Raw genomic sequence first — 20,754 nt, 5'->3', positions numbered from 1 at the left:
TTTTCTGGCGGTTTATTGGAGATAGGAGTCTCACGGTCTCTCCTGCCTGGGCTGGCTTTGAACCGCGATCCTCAGATCTCAGCCTCCTGAGTAGCTAGGATGACAGGCGTGAGCCACCAGCGCCCGGCAGCAGGAGGCTTAGTATCTGTTTGTTTCCATGACAACTGCTTCACATGTGTTCTCTGGTACTCATCAACAAGGCAGAAGTCTCTCGATTTTTTTCTTTTTCTTTTTGAACTCTGGGCCTGGGCGCTGTCCCTCAGCTCTTCAGCTCAAGGCCAGTGCCCTACCATTTGAGCCACAGCACCACTTCTGGTTTTCTGGTGGTTTATTGGAGATAAGAGTCTTGTGGACTTTCCTGCCCAGGCTGGCTTTGAACCTCGATCCTCAGATCTCAGCCTCCTGAGTAGCTGGGATGGCAGGCATCAGCCACCATCACCAGGCAGCTGAAGTCTCTTTATTAAGAGACATAACTGTGGTGTTGTTTTTTTTTTATTTTAAATCATGCTATTTAAAAACATGAGGTGGTCATAAAACTTTCAACCAGCCCAAAGGATTAAAGAAAGACACCTCAGCCTGTCTCCGGTGCCCTGCCCAGCCATAAACTAAACGCACTTTGCTAATCAAGAGATGGAGCTTACAGAAAGCCGGCCACTGGCCGCAAACAGTGATCAAATGTCTAATGGCCAAGTATGTCTCAGCTCACCCAGTCTTCCTGCAGTCTTGTTTTCTGTTTGTTTGTTTGGCTAGTACCAAGGTTTGGATGCAGGGCTTAACTCCTGCTCAGATGATGCCTTGCCCCTTAGTCACACCTCAGCCCAGCTTTTTCCTGGTTATTTTGGAGAGGCAAGGTCATAGACATTTCTGCCCAGGCTAATTCCTGACTGAAATCCTCTGGAGTCCACGTTCCTTAGTAGCTGAGATTATAGGCATGAGCCACTAATACCGGACTATGCTGGGGCTGCTGCTGCTTTTGCTGCTGCTTCTGCTTCTTCTTTTTCCTCCTCCTCCTCCTCCTCCTCCTCCTCCTCCTCCTCCTCCTCCTCCTCCTCCTCCTCCTCCTCCTCCTCCTCCTCCTCCTCTTCCTCCTCCTCCTCCTCTTCCTCCTCCTCCTCCTCTTCCTCCTCCTCCTCCTCTTCTTCTATGTGCTACTACTGGGGATGGAACTCAGGACATGGGTGCTGTCCCTGAGCTTTTGTGCTTTTTGGTGATTAAGTGGAGATGAGTCTCAAGGACATTCCTAGGCTGGTTTTGAAATGTGATTTCCAGATCTCAGCCTCCCGAGTAGCTAGGATGACAGGCGTGAGCCACCGGCGCCTGAGTCTGCAATCTGATGTTTTATATCCACCATCACTTCTAGGACCTGTAAACTTGCCCATTTTCTCTGTCTCCAGAACCAGGCTGTCAGCACGATGAGAGCTGCAAACCGGTCCAGCGTGTCGGAGTTCCTCCTGCGGGGACTGTCCAGGCAGCCCCAGCAGCAGCAGCTCCTCTTCCTGCTCTTCCTCACCACGTACCTGGCCACCGTCCTGGGAAACCTGCTCATCGTGCTGGCCGTCAGCACAGACGCACGCCTGCGCAGCCCCATGTACTTCTTCCTCAGCCAGCTGTCCTGCGTGGACGTCTGCTTCTCCTCCACCACGGTCCCCAAGGTGCTGGCCAACCACATCCTCGGGAGCCACACCGTCTCCTACCCTGGCTGTCTCACGCAGATGTATTTTGTTTTCCTTTTCGTGGACATGGACAACTTCCTTCTGGCCGTGATGGCCTATGACCGCTTTGTGGCCATCTGCCACCCCTTACATTACACAGCGAAGATGACTCCTCAGCTCTGTGCGCGGCTGGTCTCTGGGTCCTGGATCGTTGCCAGCCTCAACGCGCTGTTGCACACCCTGCTGATGGCGCGGCTGTCCTTCTGTGCGGACAATGCCATCCCGCACTTCTTCTGCGACGTGACGCCCCTCCTGAAGCTCTCCTGCTCAGACACGCGCCTCAACCGCCTGATGATTCTCACCGAGGGCTCCGTGATCATGATCGCCCCCTTCGTGTGCATCCTGGCCTCCTACGTCCTCATCGCCGGCGCTGTCCTGAGAGTCCCGTCCCCCAGGGGGAGGTGGAAAGCCTTCTCCACCTGCGGCTCCCACCTGGCCGTGGTCTGTCTCTTCTACGGCACCATCATCGCTGTGTATTTCAACCCTTCGTCCTCACACTCCGCGGAGAAAGACACAGCGGCCACAGTGCTGTACACAGTGGTCACCCCCATGCTGAACCCCTTCATCTACAGCCTGAGGAACAGGGATTTGAAAGCGGCTCTCAGGAGAGTGGTCCCCAGGCAGATGTCCTCTTGCTGATGGCTGTACCACAGATCTGTCAACCAAGCAATCTTCACTATGTCACTGATGTCCTGTGGTGTGTTTGTCAAAGTGTTTAATGAGCTAGAATAAATGCACCAAGTCTGCTTATTTACAATCTTGCTCTTCTAAATTTTTCAGGGAAAGCTGGCTTCCAGAGCTCACAATGGGAGGCTAGAGGGGCAGGAGTAGGAAGGCAGCCTGGCTGCTGAGCCAGCCCCAGGCCCATCTGGGTTCGATATTGAGACCCTGTCTTAGAGAGAGAGAGAATACGGGAAGGGGTGCTGTAGCTGGAAGTAGTAGAGCGCTGGCTTTGAGCAAAAAAGCTCAGAGACAGCACGCGGATCCGGGTTCAAGGCCTATGACAGACAAAAATACAAGCATGATACTTGTTTCTAGATGCTTTATTTTAAATATTCTTTTTTGTTGTTGTTGTTGTTGGTCGTGGGGCCTGAACTCTGGGCCTGGGCGCTGTCCCTCAGCTCTTCAGCTCAAGGTGAGCGCTCTACCACTTGAGCTACAGCGCCACTTCCTAAATATTCTTATATTACATTTTTTTCTTTCCACCTGGGTATGTAATTCAGTGGTGCAGCATTTCACAGTATTACAAAAGCTTTCAGTTTGATTCCCAGAGCCACCAAAAAACATGGCAGTTTTCTTTCCTTCTTTCTTTCCTTCCTTCCTTCCTTCTGTCCTTCTTTCCTTCCTTCCTGCCTTCCTTTTTTTCTGGAAGTTGATTCTGAGGGCTTGATCCCTATACTGCCCAGAAAAGTCTTTCTCAGTGACATCACTTTGAAAGCTTACATTTCACTCAGGTGTTTACTCTTTTTTATTTTTTTTGGTCTAGTCGTGGGGCCTGAACTGTGGGCCTGGGCGCTGTCCCTCAGCTCTTCAGCTCAAGGCTAGTGCTCTACCACTTGAGCCACAGCGCCACTTCCGACTTTTTTCTTTTTGCTTATGTGGTGCTGAGGAATCGAACCCAGGGCCTCATGAATGCAAGGCAAGCGCTCTACCACTGAGCCACCTTCCCAGCCCTCAGGTGTTTACTCTTACGTTTTAGAAAATGGTTGTTTTTTTGGGGGGGTCGGTCGTGGGGCTTAAACTCTGGGCCTGAGCGCTGTCCCTCAGCTCTTCAGCTCAAGGCCAGCGCTCTACCACTTGAGCTACAGCGCCACTTCCGGTTTTCTGGTGGTTTATTGGAGATAGAAGTCTCAAGGTCTCTCCTGCCTGGGCTGGCTTTGAACTGCGATCCTCAGATCTCAGCCTCCTGAGTAGCTAGGATTACAGGCGTGAGCCACCAGCGCCTGGCTGTACATACATATTCTTGACCCAACTCGTCATCTCAATGGGATCTGGGAGCTGGTTGTTACCCATCTTTACCTTCCTTAGGGGGTGTGAGTATATTTTCTGGGTTGATATCACATGACTTTCCTCGTTCTTCATGACTTCTCATTATGAAGACTGAGCCCTCAGGCATCTATGGCCTCCAATGTAGGTAGAGCCAATACAGGTGAACGATTTGGGTCCTTGGCTATCCTGTGTGGGCCACAGCTTTGTGTTGAGCAGGCTAGTCCTTTGCCTATAAATCAGTTTTCACTTTCTCAGCACGCAATTTTACTGTCTTATATTGGCAGATATGTTTAGTATATGTTTTTAATTTTTCAAGGAAAAGACAATTTGTGTTCTTTCTTTCCATATGCCTTGTCTTCCTCTCCCAGAGGAGCAAATTCGCCCTGAGCCATCAGGACTAAAGTCGTAGGTGCCCTGCTCTTTTTAGAGCCTTGGCTTACTGTTGTGGGCTGAGGCTGTCATTCCTCCCTTGGAAGCTTCTTCAGAAAACTCCTCGAGCCCCTGAACATATGTGACCATCTCATGTGCTCATTCATCCTCCCTCTCCCTCCTCCTCCTCCGTTCTCCACAGAGGGTCCTGAGATGTTCCGCATTCAGATCTCCTACTTCCACAGGAGATCTGACTGCTGGCGCTGAGGAGGTAATGATCTGACTTTCAACCAGGCTGTCCTTTACAAAGGTGAGCGTGGCTGGGTGCCAGTGGCTCACGCCTGCAATCCTAGCTACTCAGGAGGCTGAGATCTGAGGATCAGAGTTTGAAGTCAGCCTGTGTAGGAAAGTCTACGAGACTCTTATCTCCAATTAATCACAGAAAAACCTGGAAGTAGCGCTGTGGCTCAGGAGGTAGAGTGCTAGCCTTGAACAAAAGAGTTCAAGGACAGTGCCCAGACCCTAAGTTCAACCTCAGGACTGGAAAAAAAAAAGAAAAAAGAAAAAGAGATAAGGTTGAAGTAGGCAACCAGAGCCATGTGCCTGGCACTTCAGCTAAAGTCTGGAGGGTTGTCATTCTATGCCAGCCAGGGCAGAAAAGTCTATACGACTCCATTGTCAATGGCAGAAGCTGGGTATGCCATTGTAGCGAGAACAGGAAGTCTAAGATTGATAGACTGAGGTCCAGGCACATATCCAGACAGGAAGTGAAACCTTATTCGAAAACATAAAATAAAACCTACCACCCTCAAGTGCTGGAGGCATTGTTTGGTAGTCACATGCCTGCCAAGCAGGCATAAGGCCCCAAGTTCAAAGCTCAACACTGCCAAAAGAAAAAAGAATTAAAAATATGTGAGATTGATCGAGGATCAATGGATAAATGGATCCTCAGGGAAGGCTGGGCCTTTGTGCTAAAGTTTAGAATCAGTTTGTCCACCAAAGATTTATGCACTGATCCTTGATATAACAGAATTGAGAGGTACTGGGTTTTTTGTTTATTTATTTTGTTTTGGGGCCTGAACTCAGGGCCTGGGAGCTGTCCCTGAGCTTTTGTTCTCATGGCTAGTGTTTTACCACTTGAGTCACAGCTCCAGGTTAACTGGAGATAAGAGTTTCAAGGACTTTCCTGCCTGGGCTGGCTTTGAACCATGATTGTCAGATCTCAGGAGCTAGGATTGCATGCGTGCGCCATCATTGTCTGGCTGTGGTGTTGGTTAGTTAAGAAGAGAGGCCCAGGTGGGCGGGGATTCCATCACAGGCCACCATCCTTGCAGAGGACTGGTGTGGTTTTTGAAGGGTTGGGTTATTTCTAGGGAGAGAAGGTCGTTATAACAGAGTGAGCCTAAACCCTTACTGCCTCTTACCTTCTCTTAAGGCCACGTGTCTTGTTCTGCACATGCTTCTGGTTACTTTTGCACACATTCCCAGCTTGGCATCATACACCACCCGTGACAGATGCCTTGGACAGATGCCAACACCAATGCATCTAAAATTGTTATTATTTCTCAGTCTAGAAACTTCCCAAAATTTCCAGTCCAGCAGACTGTACTGACACTAGAAAAGTATCTGCAGAGAGGTGGCCTGTCCTAACAGCAATACTAAGATTTGTGCCTGGTGAATTGGATGTAGCTTCTCTTTATACTTAACCTGATGACAGAACAAACTGGGAACAGACTCAGAAATGGGCATCCAATGTATGCACAGCGTTGCTCAATCTATCTGAAGTGGAAATACAGCCCTCATACTAAATGCTTTAAGGGATCTAGTCCAACTCTACCAATCTACACCTTACCCTCTGTCCCTGCAACCTGTTACTGCATGTGGGCCCAAAACCCTAATGAGAGACGAGGGGGAAACCACTCCCCTCAGACACCACGACCACGTCCTTCTTTCTCATAACTGACTTCAAACTTACACATCTCAGCTGACATCAGCAAGGTGATGACATGGGAGGTGTTGGGGAATTTCCCCTGGGATTTATCTCCAGACTGCTTTGTCCCCAACATGTGACCCAGGGCTCCCTCGATGCGCTTCTTCAGGAGGGTGCCCAGGGACCAAGAAGGAGCCGGGTCAATTATTTTCTGTGTGTATCTAATGAGACCCTCAGGAAGTCTAGTCCCCAGGGAGCCACGGATGTGACTGTACATTCTTGTCTGATCCACCCCTCCCCCCAATCCTGCTCCAAACATCCTTCTTGTACAGAGGGCTACGACCATGGACAGCTCAGGCCATGTGAAGACTTTCCAGTACTTAAAGAGTGACACTGACCAGCAACTCCCAGGTAAAGAGCACTCAGGGGCCTACACCACCAACCCGGCCTGGCGCCCTGCCACGGTGGCAAGGCCAGCTTTGTATTAGCGCGTGGTGTTCCGTCAGGCACCCCCGTGGCTAACACTTCCACACCTGGGAGCGATTGCAACAGGGGTGAACAGGACATTCGCACAATTGCCATCCACCGATTCTCTTGTCCCTGTTAGCTGCTGCGGGGGGCGGGAGGGGGCGTGCCTAGGGACTTTTCACAAAGAGCCGTGTCGTTGTAGGGTTATGGCTGGGCCTGTGTGCCGTTCTCATGTTATGCTTTCTAATGTGAGAAGAATGAGTCCGGCGGGACCAGCAGCACAGAGCACCGGGCGTTGGGAATTCGTGTGGTGCGAACTAGGGGCGGCCCGGGCTGCAGCACCAGTCATTCCGTGCTAACCTCAGCATCCGCAGTTCTGCCCTCTGCTTTCCTCCTTCCACGGCTGAGAGAATGAGAGCTGCAAACGGGTCCAGCGTGGCCGAGTTCCTCCTGCGGGGACTGTCCAGGCAGCCCCAGCAGCAGCAGCTCCTCTTCCTGCTCTTCCTCACCACGTACCTGGCCACCGTCCTGGGAAACCTGCTCATCGTGCTGGCCGTCAGCACAGACGCACGCTGCGCAGCCCCATGTGCTCTTCCTCAGCCAGCTGGCCTGCGTGGACGTCTGCTTCTCCTCCACCACGGTCCCCAAGGTGCTGGCCAACCACATCCTCGGGAGCCACACCGTCTCCTACCCTGGAGGAACCCACGCCCGCCAGGAACACACGCCCGCCAGGAACACAAGGGAGAATAAACACTTTTGGGGGAATCAGACTCAATGGGAGGGTGCCGAGAGAGACATCAGTATCTGGGCTCTGGTGAAAAGCTGTCAGGAGAGGATGGACTTAAGGCGGATGAGATTCCAAAGAGAAAAATTCTGACTGGCGATCCATGTATTTCATGTAGGGGAAGAGTAAGTCTGAGCTGAGCTGTTATTTGGCCAAAAAAACCCTGCAGTAACTCCCATCCGCCACCTCCGGTGGATGTCTGGTTATTTTTGTGGCGATGCCAATGTTCATGTTTGGGGGCTGAGACTTCATTATAGAATGTTTACATGCCAGGAAAATGAAATGTCACTTTAAATTTGACGTGTGTGTCACAACTGAGGAAAATGAAATGGGTTTTTAGCAAGCGTGGTTTTTGTTTCAGGAAAGGCGGGGGTGTAATGATCCCAAGACTGAGATATTGTCTTTGGTGGCTGTGTTTTCTTCCAGCCAACACTCAAGACGCCCATTAGTACTGGTCGTCAGAAGTCAGGAGGTGCTGCCCTGCACCAGAAACGGATCTGACTTGTGCTAACAGAAAGCAAAAACTATTATCAAGCTGAGTGCCGGTGGCTCACGCCTGTCATCCTAGCTACTCAGGAGGCTGAGATCTGAGGATTGCGGTTCAAAGCCAGCCTGGGCAGGAAAGACTATGAGACTTCTATCTCCAATAAACCACCAGAAAACCAGAAGTGGCGCTGTAGCTCAAGTGGTAGAGTGCTAGCCTTAACTCTGAAGAGTGCAGGGGCAGCGCCCATGCCCAGAGTTCAAACCCCATGACTGACAAAAACAAAACAAACAACGATTATCACTGCATTTCCTATTTTTCTAAAGATTATTTTGACTCATATGTATTCTTTGGGCAAGATATATTTGAAGCCAGAGTTTAACATTCTGGTGCAAAAAAAGAATTGGTATCTGTAGTAGTCATTTGTGCATAGCTGTTAGATCAAAATATGTATGTACACACACAGTCACCAAGCTAAGGCACTGGTAGGGTTGAAGGTGAAACTGGTTCAAGTTGGAGTGGAAAGAAAAGACACTGCTTGCCAACTGTGAATCAGAACATCGGTTTTGATTACAGAACCAAAAGCTCGGCAGGTGCTCTAAGTGCTGACAGCTAGGCAGCTGCTCTAAGCAATACTTGGCCGCTTCCTGGGTGTGCATGTGGGTCCCACAAAGGACAAAATGGGGCAGCAACTCCCATACTGTCCTGGCAATCCCTGTGCCTGGGCCAGAATAATAATGCTGTGGGCAGACAGTCCGGTCCCTGGCTTTACAGGGCACTGTTGATTCAAAAGACAAATTCATGGGGCTGGGAAGGTGGCTCAGTGGTAGAGCGCTTGCCTTGCATGCCGGAGGCCCTGGGTTCAATTCCTCAGCACCACATAAGCAAAAAAAAAAAAAAAAAAAAAAAAAAAAAAAAAAAAAAAAAAGACAAATTCATTAAAGGGTAGTTGTATGTGTGTGTGTGTGTGTGTGTGTGTGTTGATACTGGGGTCAATGTTTGCTCTTGGCTGGAACCAGTTGTAGCTCTTTGTTCATCAACTGGAGAAAAGGATTCTCTGGGATGGGCTGGGAAGTGGCTCAGTGGTAGAGTGCTTGCCTTGCATGCATGAGACCCTGGGTTCGATTCCTCAGTACCACATAAGCAGAAAAAGCAGGGCTGAGGCTCAAGGGGTAGAGTGCTAGTTGACAGCGCCCAGGCCCAGAGTTCAAGCCCCATGACCGACAAAAAAAAAAAAAAAGGATTCTCTGGGATCTGCCTACCTCAGCTAGCTTCTGACTCCAACCTTCAGATATAGGTCTGTAGAGCAAGTAGGATTGCAGCCTTGAGTTACAGGTGCCAGCTGTAAGGTTCTTTTTCAGTTATTGTTTTACAATAATGCTTTAGGGCTAAACAGAATCATAAAGCCTACTTCCTTCAGAATGCTTTGTGTTAAAATACAATTTTAATACAATCGTGTTAAAAATAGAAAAATACCAAGTCAGGAAATAACTATTATTTGATGATAAACTTTTACCACAAACAGAAATTATTGAAAAATTTCAGTTTGGTAGTTACAAAGATATCACTCTAAAACTCTCTTATTTAGGAACAATAACCAAATAGAAAAGTAAATGGGGGGCTGGGAAGTTGGCTCTGTGGTAGAGCACTCGCCTTACATGCATGAGGCCCTGGGTTCGATTCCTTAGCACCACATAAGCAAAAAGAAAAAACCCGGAAGTGGTGCTGTGACTCAAGTGGTAGAACGCTAGCCTTGAGCTGAAGAGCTGAGGGACAGCGCCCAGGCCCAGAGTTCAGGCCCCACGACTGGACCCCCCCCCCAAAAAAAGAAAAGTAAATGGGGGGAGGACAATAACCCTATCCAGGCATCAGTGAATCAAGCTTGTAATCTTAGTTGCTCAGGAGGCTGAGATCTGAGGACTTCAGTTTGAGGACAAACTGAGCCGGAAAGCCCATGAAATTCTATATCCAATTAACCATCAGAAAACCAGAAGTGGTACTGTGGCTCCAAGTAGCAGAATTCAAGCCCCATGGCTGACAAAAAGACAAAAGAAAAAAAAAACACCTAACAAAACTGTAGAATTTGTGAAATTTTTTTTTGTGGTCATTTCTTGGGGCTTGAACTCAGGGCTTGGGTGCTATCCCTGAGCTTTTTTACTCAAGGTGAGTGTTCTACGACTTTGAGCCACAGCTCCACTTCTGGTTTGGGGATGGGTAACTGAAGATAAGTCTCACGGGCTTTCCTGCCTGGGCTGGCTTTGAACCATGATCCTCAGATCTCAGCCTCCTGTGTAGCTAGGATTACAGGCGTGAGCCACTGGCGCCCGGCATATGAGAACGTTTTGTTGCAGAATTTACTCAGGGACATCATGACTCCAACAAAGAGGAACATCAGTCATTCCTTGCTATATTGGGGTCACGTATTGCAGCTTCACCATATTGTGGTCTTTCTCGGGATTTTGCGGAATATAGGTGTTTGTATATTTGATTTTAATTATTTTTGCCTTAAAATTTAAAATGTAATTCAAATGTATTGAAATATTATAGTATGTATTTCATCAGCAGATGAATACCATGTTGTACACATGGGAATACAGCACACTGCTACTGCTTAAGTAGGCCAAAGTGAGATTGTACACGACACACTATTGGCTGATGAAACCGAAGGTGCCCAACCACAGCACTGTTCTGTATCCTAGGTGCTGACTGGCTCCATGACCACAGATAGCATTGGTCGGCTTGCTCTCCTGCACTGTGCCCACGCATTCAGCATCTGTCCTTGTCCACTTCACAGCGACATCTGATTGCTCTGCATAGTGTTGCTCTGTGGTGGTGTTTTTGTGACATTTTAACAAAAGTTTGAATTTATTTCAAGCCCTATGATGCCACCCATTCTGTACCTTCTAAGGCCTCTGGCAATGAACTCAAAAACCAGAGGAAGAGGCTGTTAGAGAAAAGGTGGAACTTCTCAACATGTTAAAGGAAGGCAAAAGCTATGCAGCTGTAGGCCTCCATTACAGGATCAACGAATCTGCTGTTCACTACATACAGAAAGACGAGAAGAATATAAGGTCTACAGCAATGACTGTTAACAAGACCGCAAAGAGGGTGGCCACTTCCCGCAGTAAGGCCATTGTGTGGATGGAGTCTGCATTGCAGACACTGCAGGAACAGTGTCCCCCTGGATACCAGTGCCATCCAGATGAAGGCCAAGAAACGTTGATAGTTTTGTGGAAAGCACAGACATTCACAATGGTGATGAGGATGAAGGCGATGACAATGCAGAAGCAGGACGTGGAGTTCTTCTCCCACCAGACCAAACCCATTCAGCGCTAGCAAATCTCAAAGACACATTGGACTGGAGAGCGTTTCTGTGCACGGAGAAACTGCCTCTGCGGATAAAGCCAGAGCCAAGGAGTATGTGAGTGACTTGTTCAAATCCATCATCGAGCAAGGGGGCTGAGTCTGAACAAGTTTTGAAAATGGATGAGACAAAGTCAGCAAGTGAAGAGGGCACTGCACCACCAGCCGAAGCGCCTGATGAAGCGGTGCCTTCGGAAGAGCTGCGATGCGCTGCCTGGTCATGCATCACCTTCAACGCCATTAGCACTGCACAGCCACGTAATTCATGGTCTTCATCATTCAAGCTGTAGTACACTTCACTGGTGAGTTCTTATATACACTTTTATGTTGTTAAAATTGTGTAGGCTTAAGAGTGTAGAAACTGAGCATGGATGCGGTTATAAGTGTGGGAAAGGTTCATAAGAGTGGGAAAGGCTTATAGGATAGTAGGAAGGGTTTATAAAGCCTTAATATGTGATATACAAATAATAAATATAAGGGGCTGGGAAGGGGGCTCAGTGGTAGAGCGCTTGCCTTGCATGCCTGAGGCCCTGGGTTCGATTCCTCAGTACCACATAAGCAAAAAGAAAAAAGCCGGAAGTGGCACTGTGGCTCTAGTGGTAGAGCTCTAGCCTTGAGCTGAAGAGCTGAGGGACAGCGCCCAGGCCCAGAGATCAGGCCCCACGACTGGACCAAAAAAAAAACAAAAAACAAATAATAAATATAATGCTACTTTGCAGATTTTCACCCATCACAGGGGTCTCTGGAACATAACTCCTAGGATAGATGGGGGATCACTGTAATTTGAAAGGGAGACAGAATCTGTAAAATAAATGGATTTTCCCAAATTCTTGGGATGATGTTTCCAATCAAAATACTAATGTGTTTTGGTAAACTTAAAAACTCAAGCACAAGGTGCCAGTGCCGGTGGCTCACACCTATACTCCTAGCTACTCAGGAGGCTGAGATGTGGTTCAAAGCCAGGCCGGACAAGAAAGATCCATGAGACTCTTATCTCCAATAAACCACTCAGAAAACTGGATGTGATGCTGTGGCTCAAGTGGTAGAGCGCTCGCCTTGAGCTAGAGAGCTGAGGGACAGTGCCCAGGCCAAGTTCAAGTCCCATGACAAAAAAAACAAAAACAAAAAAAACTCAAGCAAAATCAACCCAATGGCACTCAATCATCCAGTCTAAAGGCACCACTGGCCTTTAAACAAAGGGCAGAGGGCAAAGAGGGTCTGCTTGACAGGCCAAAGACTACCTTTGGAATCCTTGTCTCTCAATGAGCAAGGTGAGCTAACCACTGGAGACACCAATGCATGCAATCTGTGAAGTTGTGACCATCCCACTGTTAACAGTCTGGTAACTGGGTTAGGTTAGCGAACAGGTTATTACCCAGCCAGCAATCCCAGCCAACTTTTCCCTGGCTCCAGACCCATGCCATTTCTCTCATAGCAGATGAAAACTTCGCTCAAGAGATGAACAAAGGGGCTGGGAAGGTGGCTCAGTGGTAGAGCGCTTGCCTTGCATGCCTGAGGCCCTGAGTTCGATTCCTCAGTACCACATAAACAAAAAGAAAAAAGCCCGAAGTGGCGCTGTGGCTCAAGTGGTAGAGCGCTAGCCTTGAGCTAAAGAGCTGAGGGACAGTGCCCAGGCACAGAGTTCAGGCCCCATGACTGGACCCCCCCCCAAAAAAAAGAGATGAACAAAGTCTTGAAGGGAATACTTAGCAGACCTAAATGATCCAAACATCTTTTGGAAAAGAGAGGCACAGGGCAGCTAGTTTAAGAGATCAGCAGCTGAACAAAACAGTAGACACTTTTAAGTGAGGTTGTACAAAAAAGATTTCTGGAAAATAGTGGATTTTTATCATAAATTGCAAATGCTATTCACTACAAATGAGAGGAAGTCTTCCACATTCCAATGCGGTAGTTTTCCTACATCCCAAAATAAACAGATCGACATTCAGGTTTTGCCAGGGTGTCCTAACCAGCTATTGGCTGAACCAGCCGGTGTTTTGGTTCGCTCATAGGAGCACAGCTACAGATCAGCACCTACACATTATTTCTCTACACATTATTGTTCTCTCAAGTGTGAATTTCCATGTGTGTAATGAGGAGAAAAATCCATGTATTTCAATCATGTACCTCTGCTCGCTCTGCAAGTAAGAAATGCCTAGACATTCATTTTTCTATCACTGTCAGGAAAGTGGTCTGCCTACTGCAGTCCAACATAAAAAAGAAAGTTCCTGAGCACAGGAAGTCTGGATGCTACCCGAGGTAGAGCCCTTTAGGATGTCCTCAATCTTTGGGAATTTTTTTTTTTTTTTAAGAATTTGAGGTTTCAGGGGCTGGGAAGGTGGCTCAGTGGTAGAGCACTTGCCTTGCATGCTCAAGGCCCTGGGTTCGATTCCTCAGCACCACATAAGAAAAAAGCCGGAAGTGGCGCTGTGGCGCAAGTGGTAGAGTGCTAGCCTTGAGCTGAAGAGCTGAGGGACAGTGCCCAGGCCCAGAGTTCAAGCCCCACAACCGGACCCAAAAAAAAAAAAAAAAAAAGAATTTGAGGTTTCAGCCAGGATAAGTAGAGATCTAAATGTGGATATCATGAGGTTTTCAAATGTCTGTATCTCTCAGGAAGATGAGGAATCCAAACTTCCTCATGAAACTTCAGGCTGAGCCAGGACCTCACTTCTGCTTTGGCTCTTACATGCCGAGTGTGTTCTCTCGTGCCGGGTACAATTTGACAGCCGACCAAATCTTCTCCCACAGTTTTTGCAACCATACGGTCTCTCGATCTCATGAGTCTGCAAGTGAAGCAGGAAGTCTTCGTTGTTAGGGAAAGTTTTCCCACAATCTGGACACTTAAACATTTTCTCCCTGACGTGGATTCCTTCGTGTCGACTCCGATGACAATTCTGACGGAAGGTCTTACCACACTGAGAGCAGGAGTAAGGCTTTTCTCCTGTGTGGATTCGTTCATGCTTATTGAGGTTTGTTTTATGGTTGAAGCTTTTCCCACAGTGGCTACAGTCGTAGGGTTTCTCACCTGTGTGAGTCCTTTGGTGGGAAATAAGATAAGAGCTTTCACTGAACTGTTTGCCGCACAGGGGACAAGTGTACCACCTTCTCGTTCTCCGATTACGAGTAAGGGAAATGACGCTGATGTCCACGTATTTAGAGAGCTCCTCCAGTGGAGTATCATTTTTAATGGTAACTAAAAGATTTCTCATTTTCCTTTGCTGTGGAACAAGTGCATGTAGTTTTTCTTCTTGGCAACCCAGAAGTTGCTCAGGGAATAAGGAATAGTCTGTTCCATCACTATCTGAAGATTTTTCCCTCCAGTCTTCCTTCTGCAGATCTTCACCCACAAGATCACTCTCATTGACTGCTAAAAGAGAGAATGATATAGTTTTGAGGTATACGACAACACTACGGAATAAAAGAAGTCCGAATTCCTTATGAAATAATAAACTTGAAAGTCAGAATCTGACAGGTAATCATTAGTGATCTTTTCTACTCTTTTTTTTTTCCTGCTGTTTTTCCAGTCCTCGTTGAACTCAGTGCCTAGGTGCTGTCCCTGAGTTCTTCAGTCAAGGCTAGCGCTCTTCTCTTTTGAGCCACAGCTCTACTTCCAGTTTTCTGGTGGTTAACTGCAGATAATAATCTCATGGACTTTCCTGCCCAGACTGGCTTGGAGCCATGATCCTCAGATCTCAGCCTCCTGAGTAGTTAGGATTTTAGTGTGAACCACCAGTGCCCAGCTACCTATTATTTATTCTTTGTTTGTTTGTAATACTTGGTTTTAACTCAGAGCCTTGTACTTGCTTGAGAAGCTACCAATAATGGCTCCTAGTCCTTTTGTTTTTAGTTTTTAAAATAAGGTCTCATGCTTTTGTCTATGGCAGCTTCTAACCAAAATCACCCTACTTTCTCACCTAAGTAGCTGACCATGGACTGAAACTTCTGACACTGCGAACCAAAATAAACATCTCCTGCCTTTGTTTCTGTCAGGTATCCTGTCAGTCACAAAAAGCTGACTAACACATGGGGCTAGAACTTGCTCTGTTCTTCTTCCTTTCCATTTTCCTGGTTAATCATATTATTTTCCTAATTGAATTCCCGATCAGACTGTCTAGTTTTAGTGAAAAATTTACTCATAGTTTAAAGGGATTACAGCAAATTCATAAATCCATTTGGGGAAAAAAATGACTTTTTTTATGAGGTTGAGTCATCCTAGCCAAAACCATGTTCTTTCCATCATTCAAACCTTCCCAAGTTTTCACATAAATTATATATAACCCTTGTTTATCCTATTTATCTTACATGCTTCCTTTGTACCTTTTAGTGATTACTCATTGCGGTTATGAACACTAATTTAATTTTACATCCCTTTGCGCTACTAAATGCTCTTACTATTTACAATGAATTTTTAGGCATTCTCTAAGGTTTCTAGCTACACAAGTCTATCAATATAAATAGTGGAAGGTTTTATCTTATCTTTCCCTCAATGTCTAATGCATTTCTTTCTCACTTAACTGAATATCAGAAACACAAAGCTTAAAAGTAACATGAGGGTAGATTTCCCAACTGTATTCCCAATTCGAGTGGGAATGTCTCCCATTAAAATACTCTTTAGAAGCTGGGTGCTGGTAGCTCACACCTGCAATCCTAGATACTCAGGAGGCCAAGATCTGAGGATCGTGGTTCAAAGCCAGCCTGGGCAGAAAAGTCCCCATGAGACTTTTATCTCCAATTAACCAGCAGAAAACTCGAAGTAGAGCTGTGGTTAAATGGTAGAACACTAGCCTTTAGTGAAATAGCTCAGGGACAGTGCTCAGGCCCTGAGTTCAAGCCCCATGACTGACCAATCTCCCCCCACCCCCTGCCGCAAAAAAAAAGTAGTATTTATACAATGTTTGTGACTGATTCTAAGCCTAAACTATCAGTATCATGTTATAGGGAGAGAGAAGGGGTAGAGGAAGTAGGGGAAGGAAGAAAGGTGAAAATTGAGTCTCACAGCCCCAAGCAAATGTCTCAGGCACCAAAGCAAATGCCAGCTGTGTTGTCTGCAGCGGAAACTGTGATCCAAAATAAACATCTCCTTTTAAGTTGTTTCTCTATGTGTTTTCTTACACTGATGCAAAGCTGACTAATATATGGAGCAAGGGGTTCTCTGCTCTTCCTTTTCCCCCTTTCTAGTTAACTGCACTTACTTTTTCCAATTAAATTTATCACTGTTTAGCTCCAGTGGAAAAACATTAGTGCTACTGTTAAAGGGTCAATTATTAAAGTGCTTTTTTACAAAGACAAGAGATCTCTCCACTGACTGGCTCTAAGTATAGGGAAAATGGCCACCATAACTCCTCATGGAATAAAACATGTATAGGCTCTGACATACAGAATTAAACAAAAAGAAAATGTGTGTGCAATTAGTACTTCAAAAGCTGCAGAGATGAAGGAATATGCTTTTACAAGAGCACACAGTCTGAACACACAAAGGACTAAATTCTTACCTAATAATGTCATCTCCCCAGTATCGTTCCTTTCCTTCTCCAGGGTGGAGTGATGAGCAGGATTCATGCTCACACATTCTTCTTGAGAATGAAATACATTCAAATCCTCAAAGACCACTAGCTCCTGAAAGAACAAGAGGCCTACTTCCTTTTAGTAAACTGAGGTTTCCTGGTAGCCCTCGTAACAAAGACACAAAGATTAAAGGAAAGGACGATGAATCTATACCCTAATACAAGATAGATCCTAACTCTCCTAATACAAGGACAGTGAGGCTTCGAGGAACCAGAAAAAGGGGAAGAGAGACAGTCAAGGAAACTAACTCTCATCAGGTGTTATACATGGTAAGGCTGCAAGAACAGAAAAGGTGATGTACCTCAAGATAACCAAAAAAAAAAAAAAAAAAAAAAGCCAAACCCACCTCAGAGTCAGCTTCAAAACATAGAGACACAGTCTCCTGTTTCTGCTGGACTCCTTCTCTGGGCGGAATCTTCACTAAAGGATGAAGATGAACTACAGAAAGAAGTTGTAGTTAGTGAAAAACCCAAAAGACTATTAAGAGACTATTATAAATACCTTGCTATCCTTGCTCCTCCTGCAGACAACTCACAGCTCTTTCTGATCCTGTAAGCCATGACAGAATTGAAATGGCCACGGTGAGAGTAAGCCTAGGGCCTTCAATCTAGGATGGGGATGGGATCTTCTCACTATGAGTAGGATTCAACTATCAATGTTTCAAATTTCCCAACAAAATCATCATAGAAGAGCTGGAGGAGCAAAGTGTAATGATACTTTTAGGAAGCCATATTTTTTTTAATGTATATGGGTTCTGAGGCTTAAACTCAGGGCCTTGCAGTCTCACTCAGAGCGGATGTTCTACCACTTGATATACCTCCACTCATAAGCTTTTGTGGGTTAACTGGAGATAAGATTCTCAGACATTTCTGCCTGGGCTGAGTTCAGACTGGGATTCTAAGATCTCCGCTTCCTGAGTAACTAGGATTATAGCTGACATTTCTTTTTTTCTCTTTTGGTCATGGGGCTTGAACTCTGGACTTGAGCAGTGTTCCTCAAATCTTCACCTCAAGGCTAGCACTCTACCATTTGAGTCACAGTGCCACTTCTGGTTTTCTGGTGGTTATTTGGAATTAAGAGTCTCATGGACTTTCCTGTCTGTGCTGGCTTTGAACCGGGAACCTCAGATCCCAATCTCCTGAGTAGCTAGGGATTACAGGCATGAAGGCACCCAGCAGATTTTTTTTTTAAATAATGATATCTCAATGTATTAAAATGGGCTCCTTTTGCTGAACACCAGTGACTCACACCTGTAATCCTAGTTACTTTGGTAGGCTGAGATCTGGAGGATTGAGGTTTAATGCCATGAAAGTTCACTTGACTCCATCTCCAAAAGAAACCACCAAAAAGCATGGCAGATGTGTCTCATGCAGCAGAATGTCAGCCTAGCAACTGTAAAGCTCCAAGTTCAAACCCTAGTACAAAAAACAAAAACAAAACAAACAAAAAAACTAAAAAAAAAAAAAAAAAACTAAAAAAAAATAGTGCTTTTTTTTTTTTTTAAACTATCCACTATCCTAATTTAAATTCATGGAAGTCTATCTCCCATTACTTAAGGGCCGCCTTTCTCTTCTGGTGAAACAATCACATATTTCTCACCTCTGTTCTGGTGGCTTGAACTCGCATCCTTCATAATAAGGAAGGTTTCCTTGACTTTCTGACCAGGCTGGACCAGGTTTGGCTTGGGCAAGAAGTTAAGGAAGTGATACATCACCAGCTGCTGAATGCTCTTCGACTCATCTGTGGCATCCTCAAGTTCTTGATCCAGCCTGGAGTCTGGAATAACTCTTAGTATAAAGGATTTCTTTTGCTTTGGGGATGTAGGAACCACTTTTGTAGCCATTATGGCTTGCAAACAAAAGCACTTGTGGGGGAGGGGGCGGGAGGCGCTTCTAGAGTCACTTTTTTTTTTTTCTAGAGTCACTTCTTAATGAAGGAAATCTGCCAGAGAGCCAACCTGCAAACACAGAAACCACGGATTATCCACAAGGCAAAGTCATGACTGTGGTCTAATATACAGTTAGGGTGACGACATCTAAGACTTAAACCAGAAAAGAAAGACAACTCGGGTAGAGCGATCATAACCTGAAATGGAAGGTATCTGATCAGGATACTTACAGGAAGTCCTTAAAGGAAGACTTTTGAGTATGAAAACCAAACCTTAAGAACCAAGCCAAAAGGAGCAAAGGCAACCAAGGGCCAAGGGCCACCTTCACGGGACATACGACGTGCCAAATCCACCGTGTGGAGTCGTTTAACCCATGCTTGTACAAAGAGTAATGGTCTTAAAGACCCAGGAAATCTGAAGGAGGCCCGGGGGGGGGGGGGGGGGGGGTGGGGGGGGCTGTGGATGACGCGCGTCTGACTCCATGCTGGGGCCTGTGAGGTGTCCACCCACTGTCCAGCCGGCTGCTCCCCACCACCAGAGCCCTGATGCGTGGGGCAGGGGATATCACACCGGGGATCACCGGGCCAGGACCATTCTGGACCTTCTCTGATCGGCCCAAGAGTATCTGAGGGCGACACCCGGCCAGCGGCACCGCCTGGGGGAGGGCTCGGCCCCCAGCCGGCCCCCAGCCCACCCTGCCCACCCTCAGCCCACCCCCAGCCCACCCTGCCCACCCCCAGCCCGCCTTGCCCGCCCCCAGCCCGCCCTGCCCGCCCCCAGCCCACCCCCAGCCCGCCCTGCCCGCCCCCAGCCCACCCCCAGCCCGCCCTGCCCGCCCCCAGCCCGCCCTGCCCACCCCCAGCCCGCCCCCAGCCCGCCCTGCCCACCCCCAGCCCGCCCTGCCCACCCCCAGCCCGCCCCCAGCCCGCCCCCAGCCCACCCCCAGCCCACCCCCAGCCCGCCCCCAGCCTGCCCTGCCCGCCCCCAGCCCGCCCCCAGCCCACCCTCAGCCCGCCCTGCCCACCCCCAGCCCGCCCCAGCCCGCCCCAGCCCACCCCCAGCCCGCCCCAGCCCGCCCTGCCCACCCCCAGCCCGCCCCCAGCCCACCCTCAGCCCGCCCTGCCCACCCCCAGCCCGCCCTGCCCACCCCCAGCCCTCCCTCAGCCCGCCCCAGCCCGCCCCCAGCCCGCCCCAGCCCGCCCCCAGCCCGCCCCAGCCCGCCCAGCCCACCCTCAGCCCGCCCTGCCCACCCTCAGCCCGCCCTGCCCACCCCCAGCCCGCCCCAGCCCGCCCCAGCCCACCCCCAGCCCTCCCTCAGCCCGCCCCAGCCCACCCTCAGCCCTCCCTCAGCCCGCCCCAGCCCGCCCCCAGCCCGCCCCAGCCCGCCCCCAGCCCGCCCCAGCCCACCCCCAGCCCGCCCCAGCCCACCCCCAGCCCTCCCTCAGCCCGCCCCAGCCCGCCCTGCCCACCCCCAGCCCGCCCCCAGCCCACCCTCAGCCCGCCCTGCCCACCCCCAGCCCTCCCTCAGCCCGCCCCAGCCCACCCCCAGCCCGCCCTGCCCACCCCCAGCCCGCCCCAGCCCGCCCTGCCCACCCCCAGCCCGCCCCCAGCCCACCCTCAGCCCGCCCTGCCCTCCCTCAGCCCGCCCTGCCCACCCCAGCCCGCCCCCAGCCCGCCCTCAGCCCGCCCCCAGCCCGCCCTCAGCCCGCCCCCAGCCCACCCCCAGCCCACCTCAGCCCGCCCCCAGCCCGCCCCCAGCCCGCCCCCAGCCCACCTCAGCCCGCCCCCAGCCCGCCCTCAGCCCGCCCTCAGCCCGCCCCCAGCCCACCTCAGCCCGCCCCCAGCCCACCCTCAGCCCGCCCCCAGCCCGCCCTGCCCACCCCCAGCCCGCCCTGCCCACCCCCAGCCCACCCCCAGCCCACCCCCAGCCCACCCTCAGCCCACCCCCAGCCCACCCTCAGCCCGCCCTGCCCACCCCCAGCCCGCCCTGCCCACCCCCAGCCCGCCCTGCCCACCCCCAACCCACCCCCAGCCCGCTCGGCCCATCCTCCGCCTCCCGAAGCCGCCCCGGCCCGGTCCCCGCCCTTTGCAACGCTCACCTCTCGGAGCGCTCCGTTCCGGCCGCGCGCTGCAGCCAGGCGAGACTCGGCTCCGAGAGAGACCAGGAAGCCAGGCGGGAGGGGCACGCCCTCCTCGGACGCC

The 20,754-nt window shown here is 49.3% G+C and overlaps 2 protein-coding genes across 6 annotated transcripts; one reads left to right on the top strand and one right to left on the bottom strand.

Annotated features, from left to right (window-relative positions):
- Positions 1–1,412: 1,412 nt before the first annotated feature.
- On the top strand, positions 1,413–2,351 carry LOC138814449 (olfactory receptor 1f45-like). The gene has a single exon (XM_070003341.1). It carries the CDS (start codon positions 1,413–1,415, stop codon positions 2,349–2,351), a length of 939 nt encoding a protein of 312 aa, XP_069859442.1.
- A 7,918-nt stretch (positions 2,352–10,269) lies between these two features.
- On the bottom strand, positions 10,270–20,733 carry LOC138814602 (zinc finger protein 200-like). 5 transcript variants are annotated; one of them, XM_070003645.1, is made up of 5 exons: positions 20,652–20,733; positions 18,264–18,621; positions 17,011–17,102; positions 16,592–16,715; positions 10,270–14,466 (listed from the first exon to the last, which is right to left on the bottom strand). In XM_070003645.1, exons 2-5 carry the CDS (start codon positions 18,505–18,507, stop codon positions 13,736–13,738), a joined length of 1,191 nt encoding a protein of 396 aa, XP_069859746.1. In that variant the 5' UTR covers positions 18,508–18,621; positions 20,652–20,733; the 3' UTR covers positions 10,270–13,735. The 5 variants fall into 5 exon arrangements, with proteins under 5 accessions (XP_069859746.1, XP_069859749.1, XP_069859748.1 ...); XM_070003648.1 differs by having other exon boundaries at positions 10,270–14,463; XM_070003647.1 differs by lacking the exon at positions 20,652–20,733 and adding an exon at positions 18,783–18,891.
- Between the last annotated feature and the right edge of the window lie 21 nt (positions 20,734–20,754).

Source organism: Dipodomys merriami, unplaced genomic scaffold, assembly GCF_024711535.1.
Source record: "Dipodomys merriami isolate MVZ:Mamm:240054 unplaced genomic scaffold, mDipMer1.0.p SCAF_60, whole genome shotgun sequence".
NCBI lineage: Eukaryota > Metazoa > Chordata > Mammalia > Rodentia > Heteromyidae > Dipodomys > Dipodomys merriami.
Note: the sequence above shows the minus strand (reverse complement) of the source record. Positions and strands in the feature narration are given on the sequence as shown.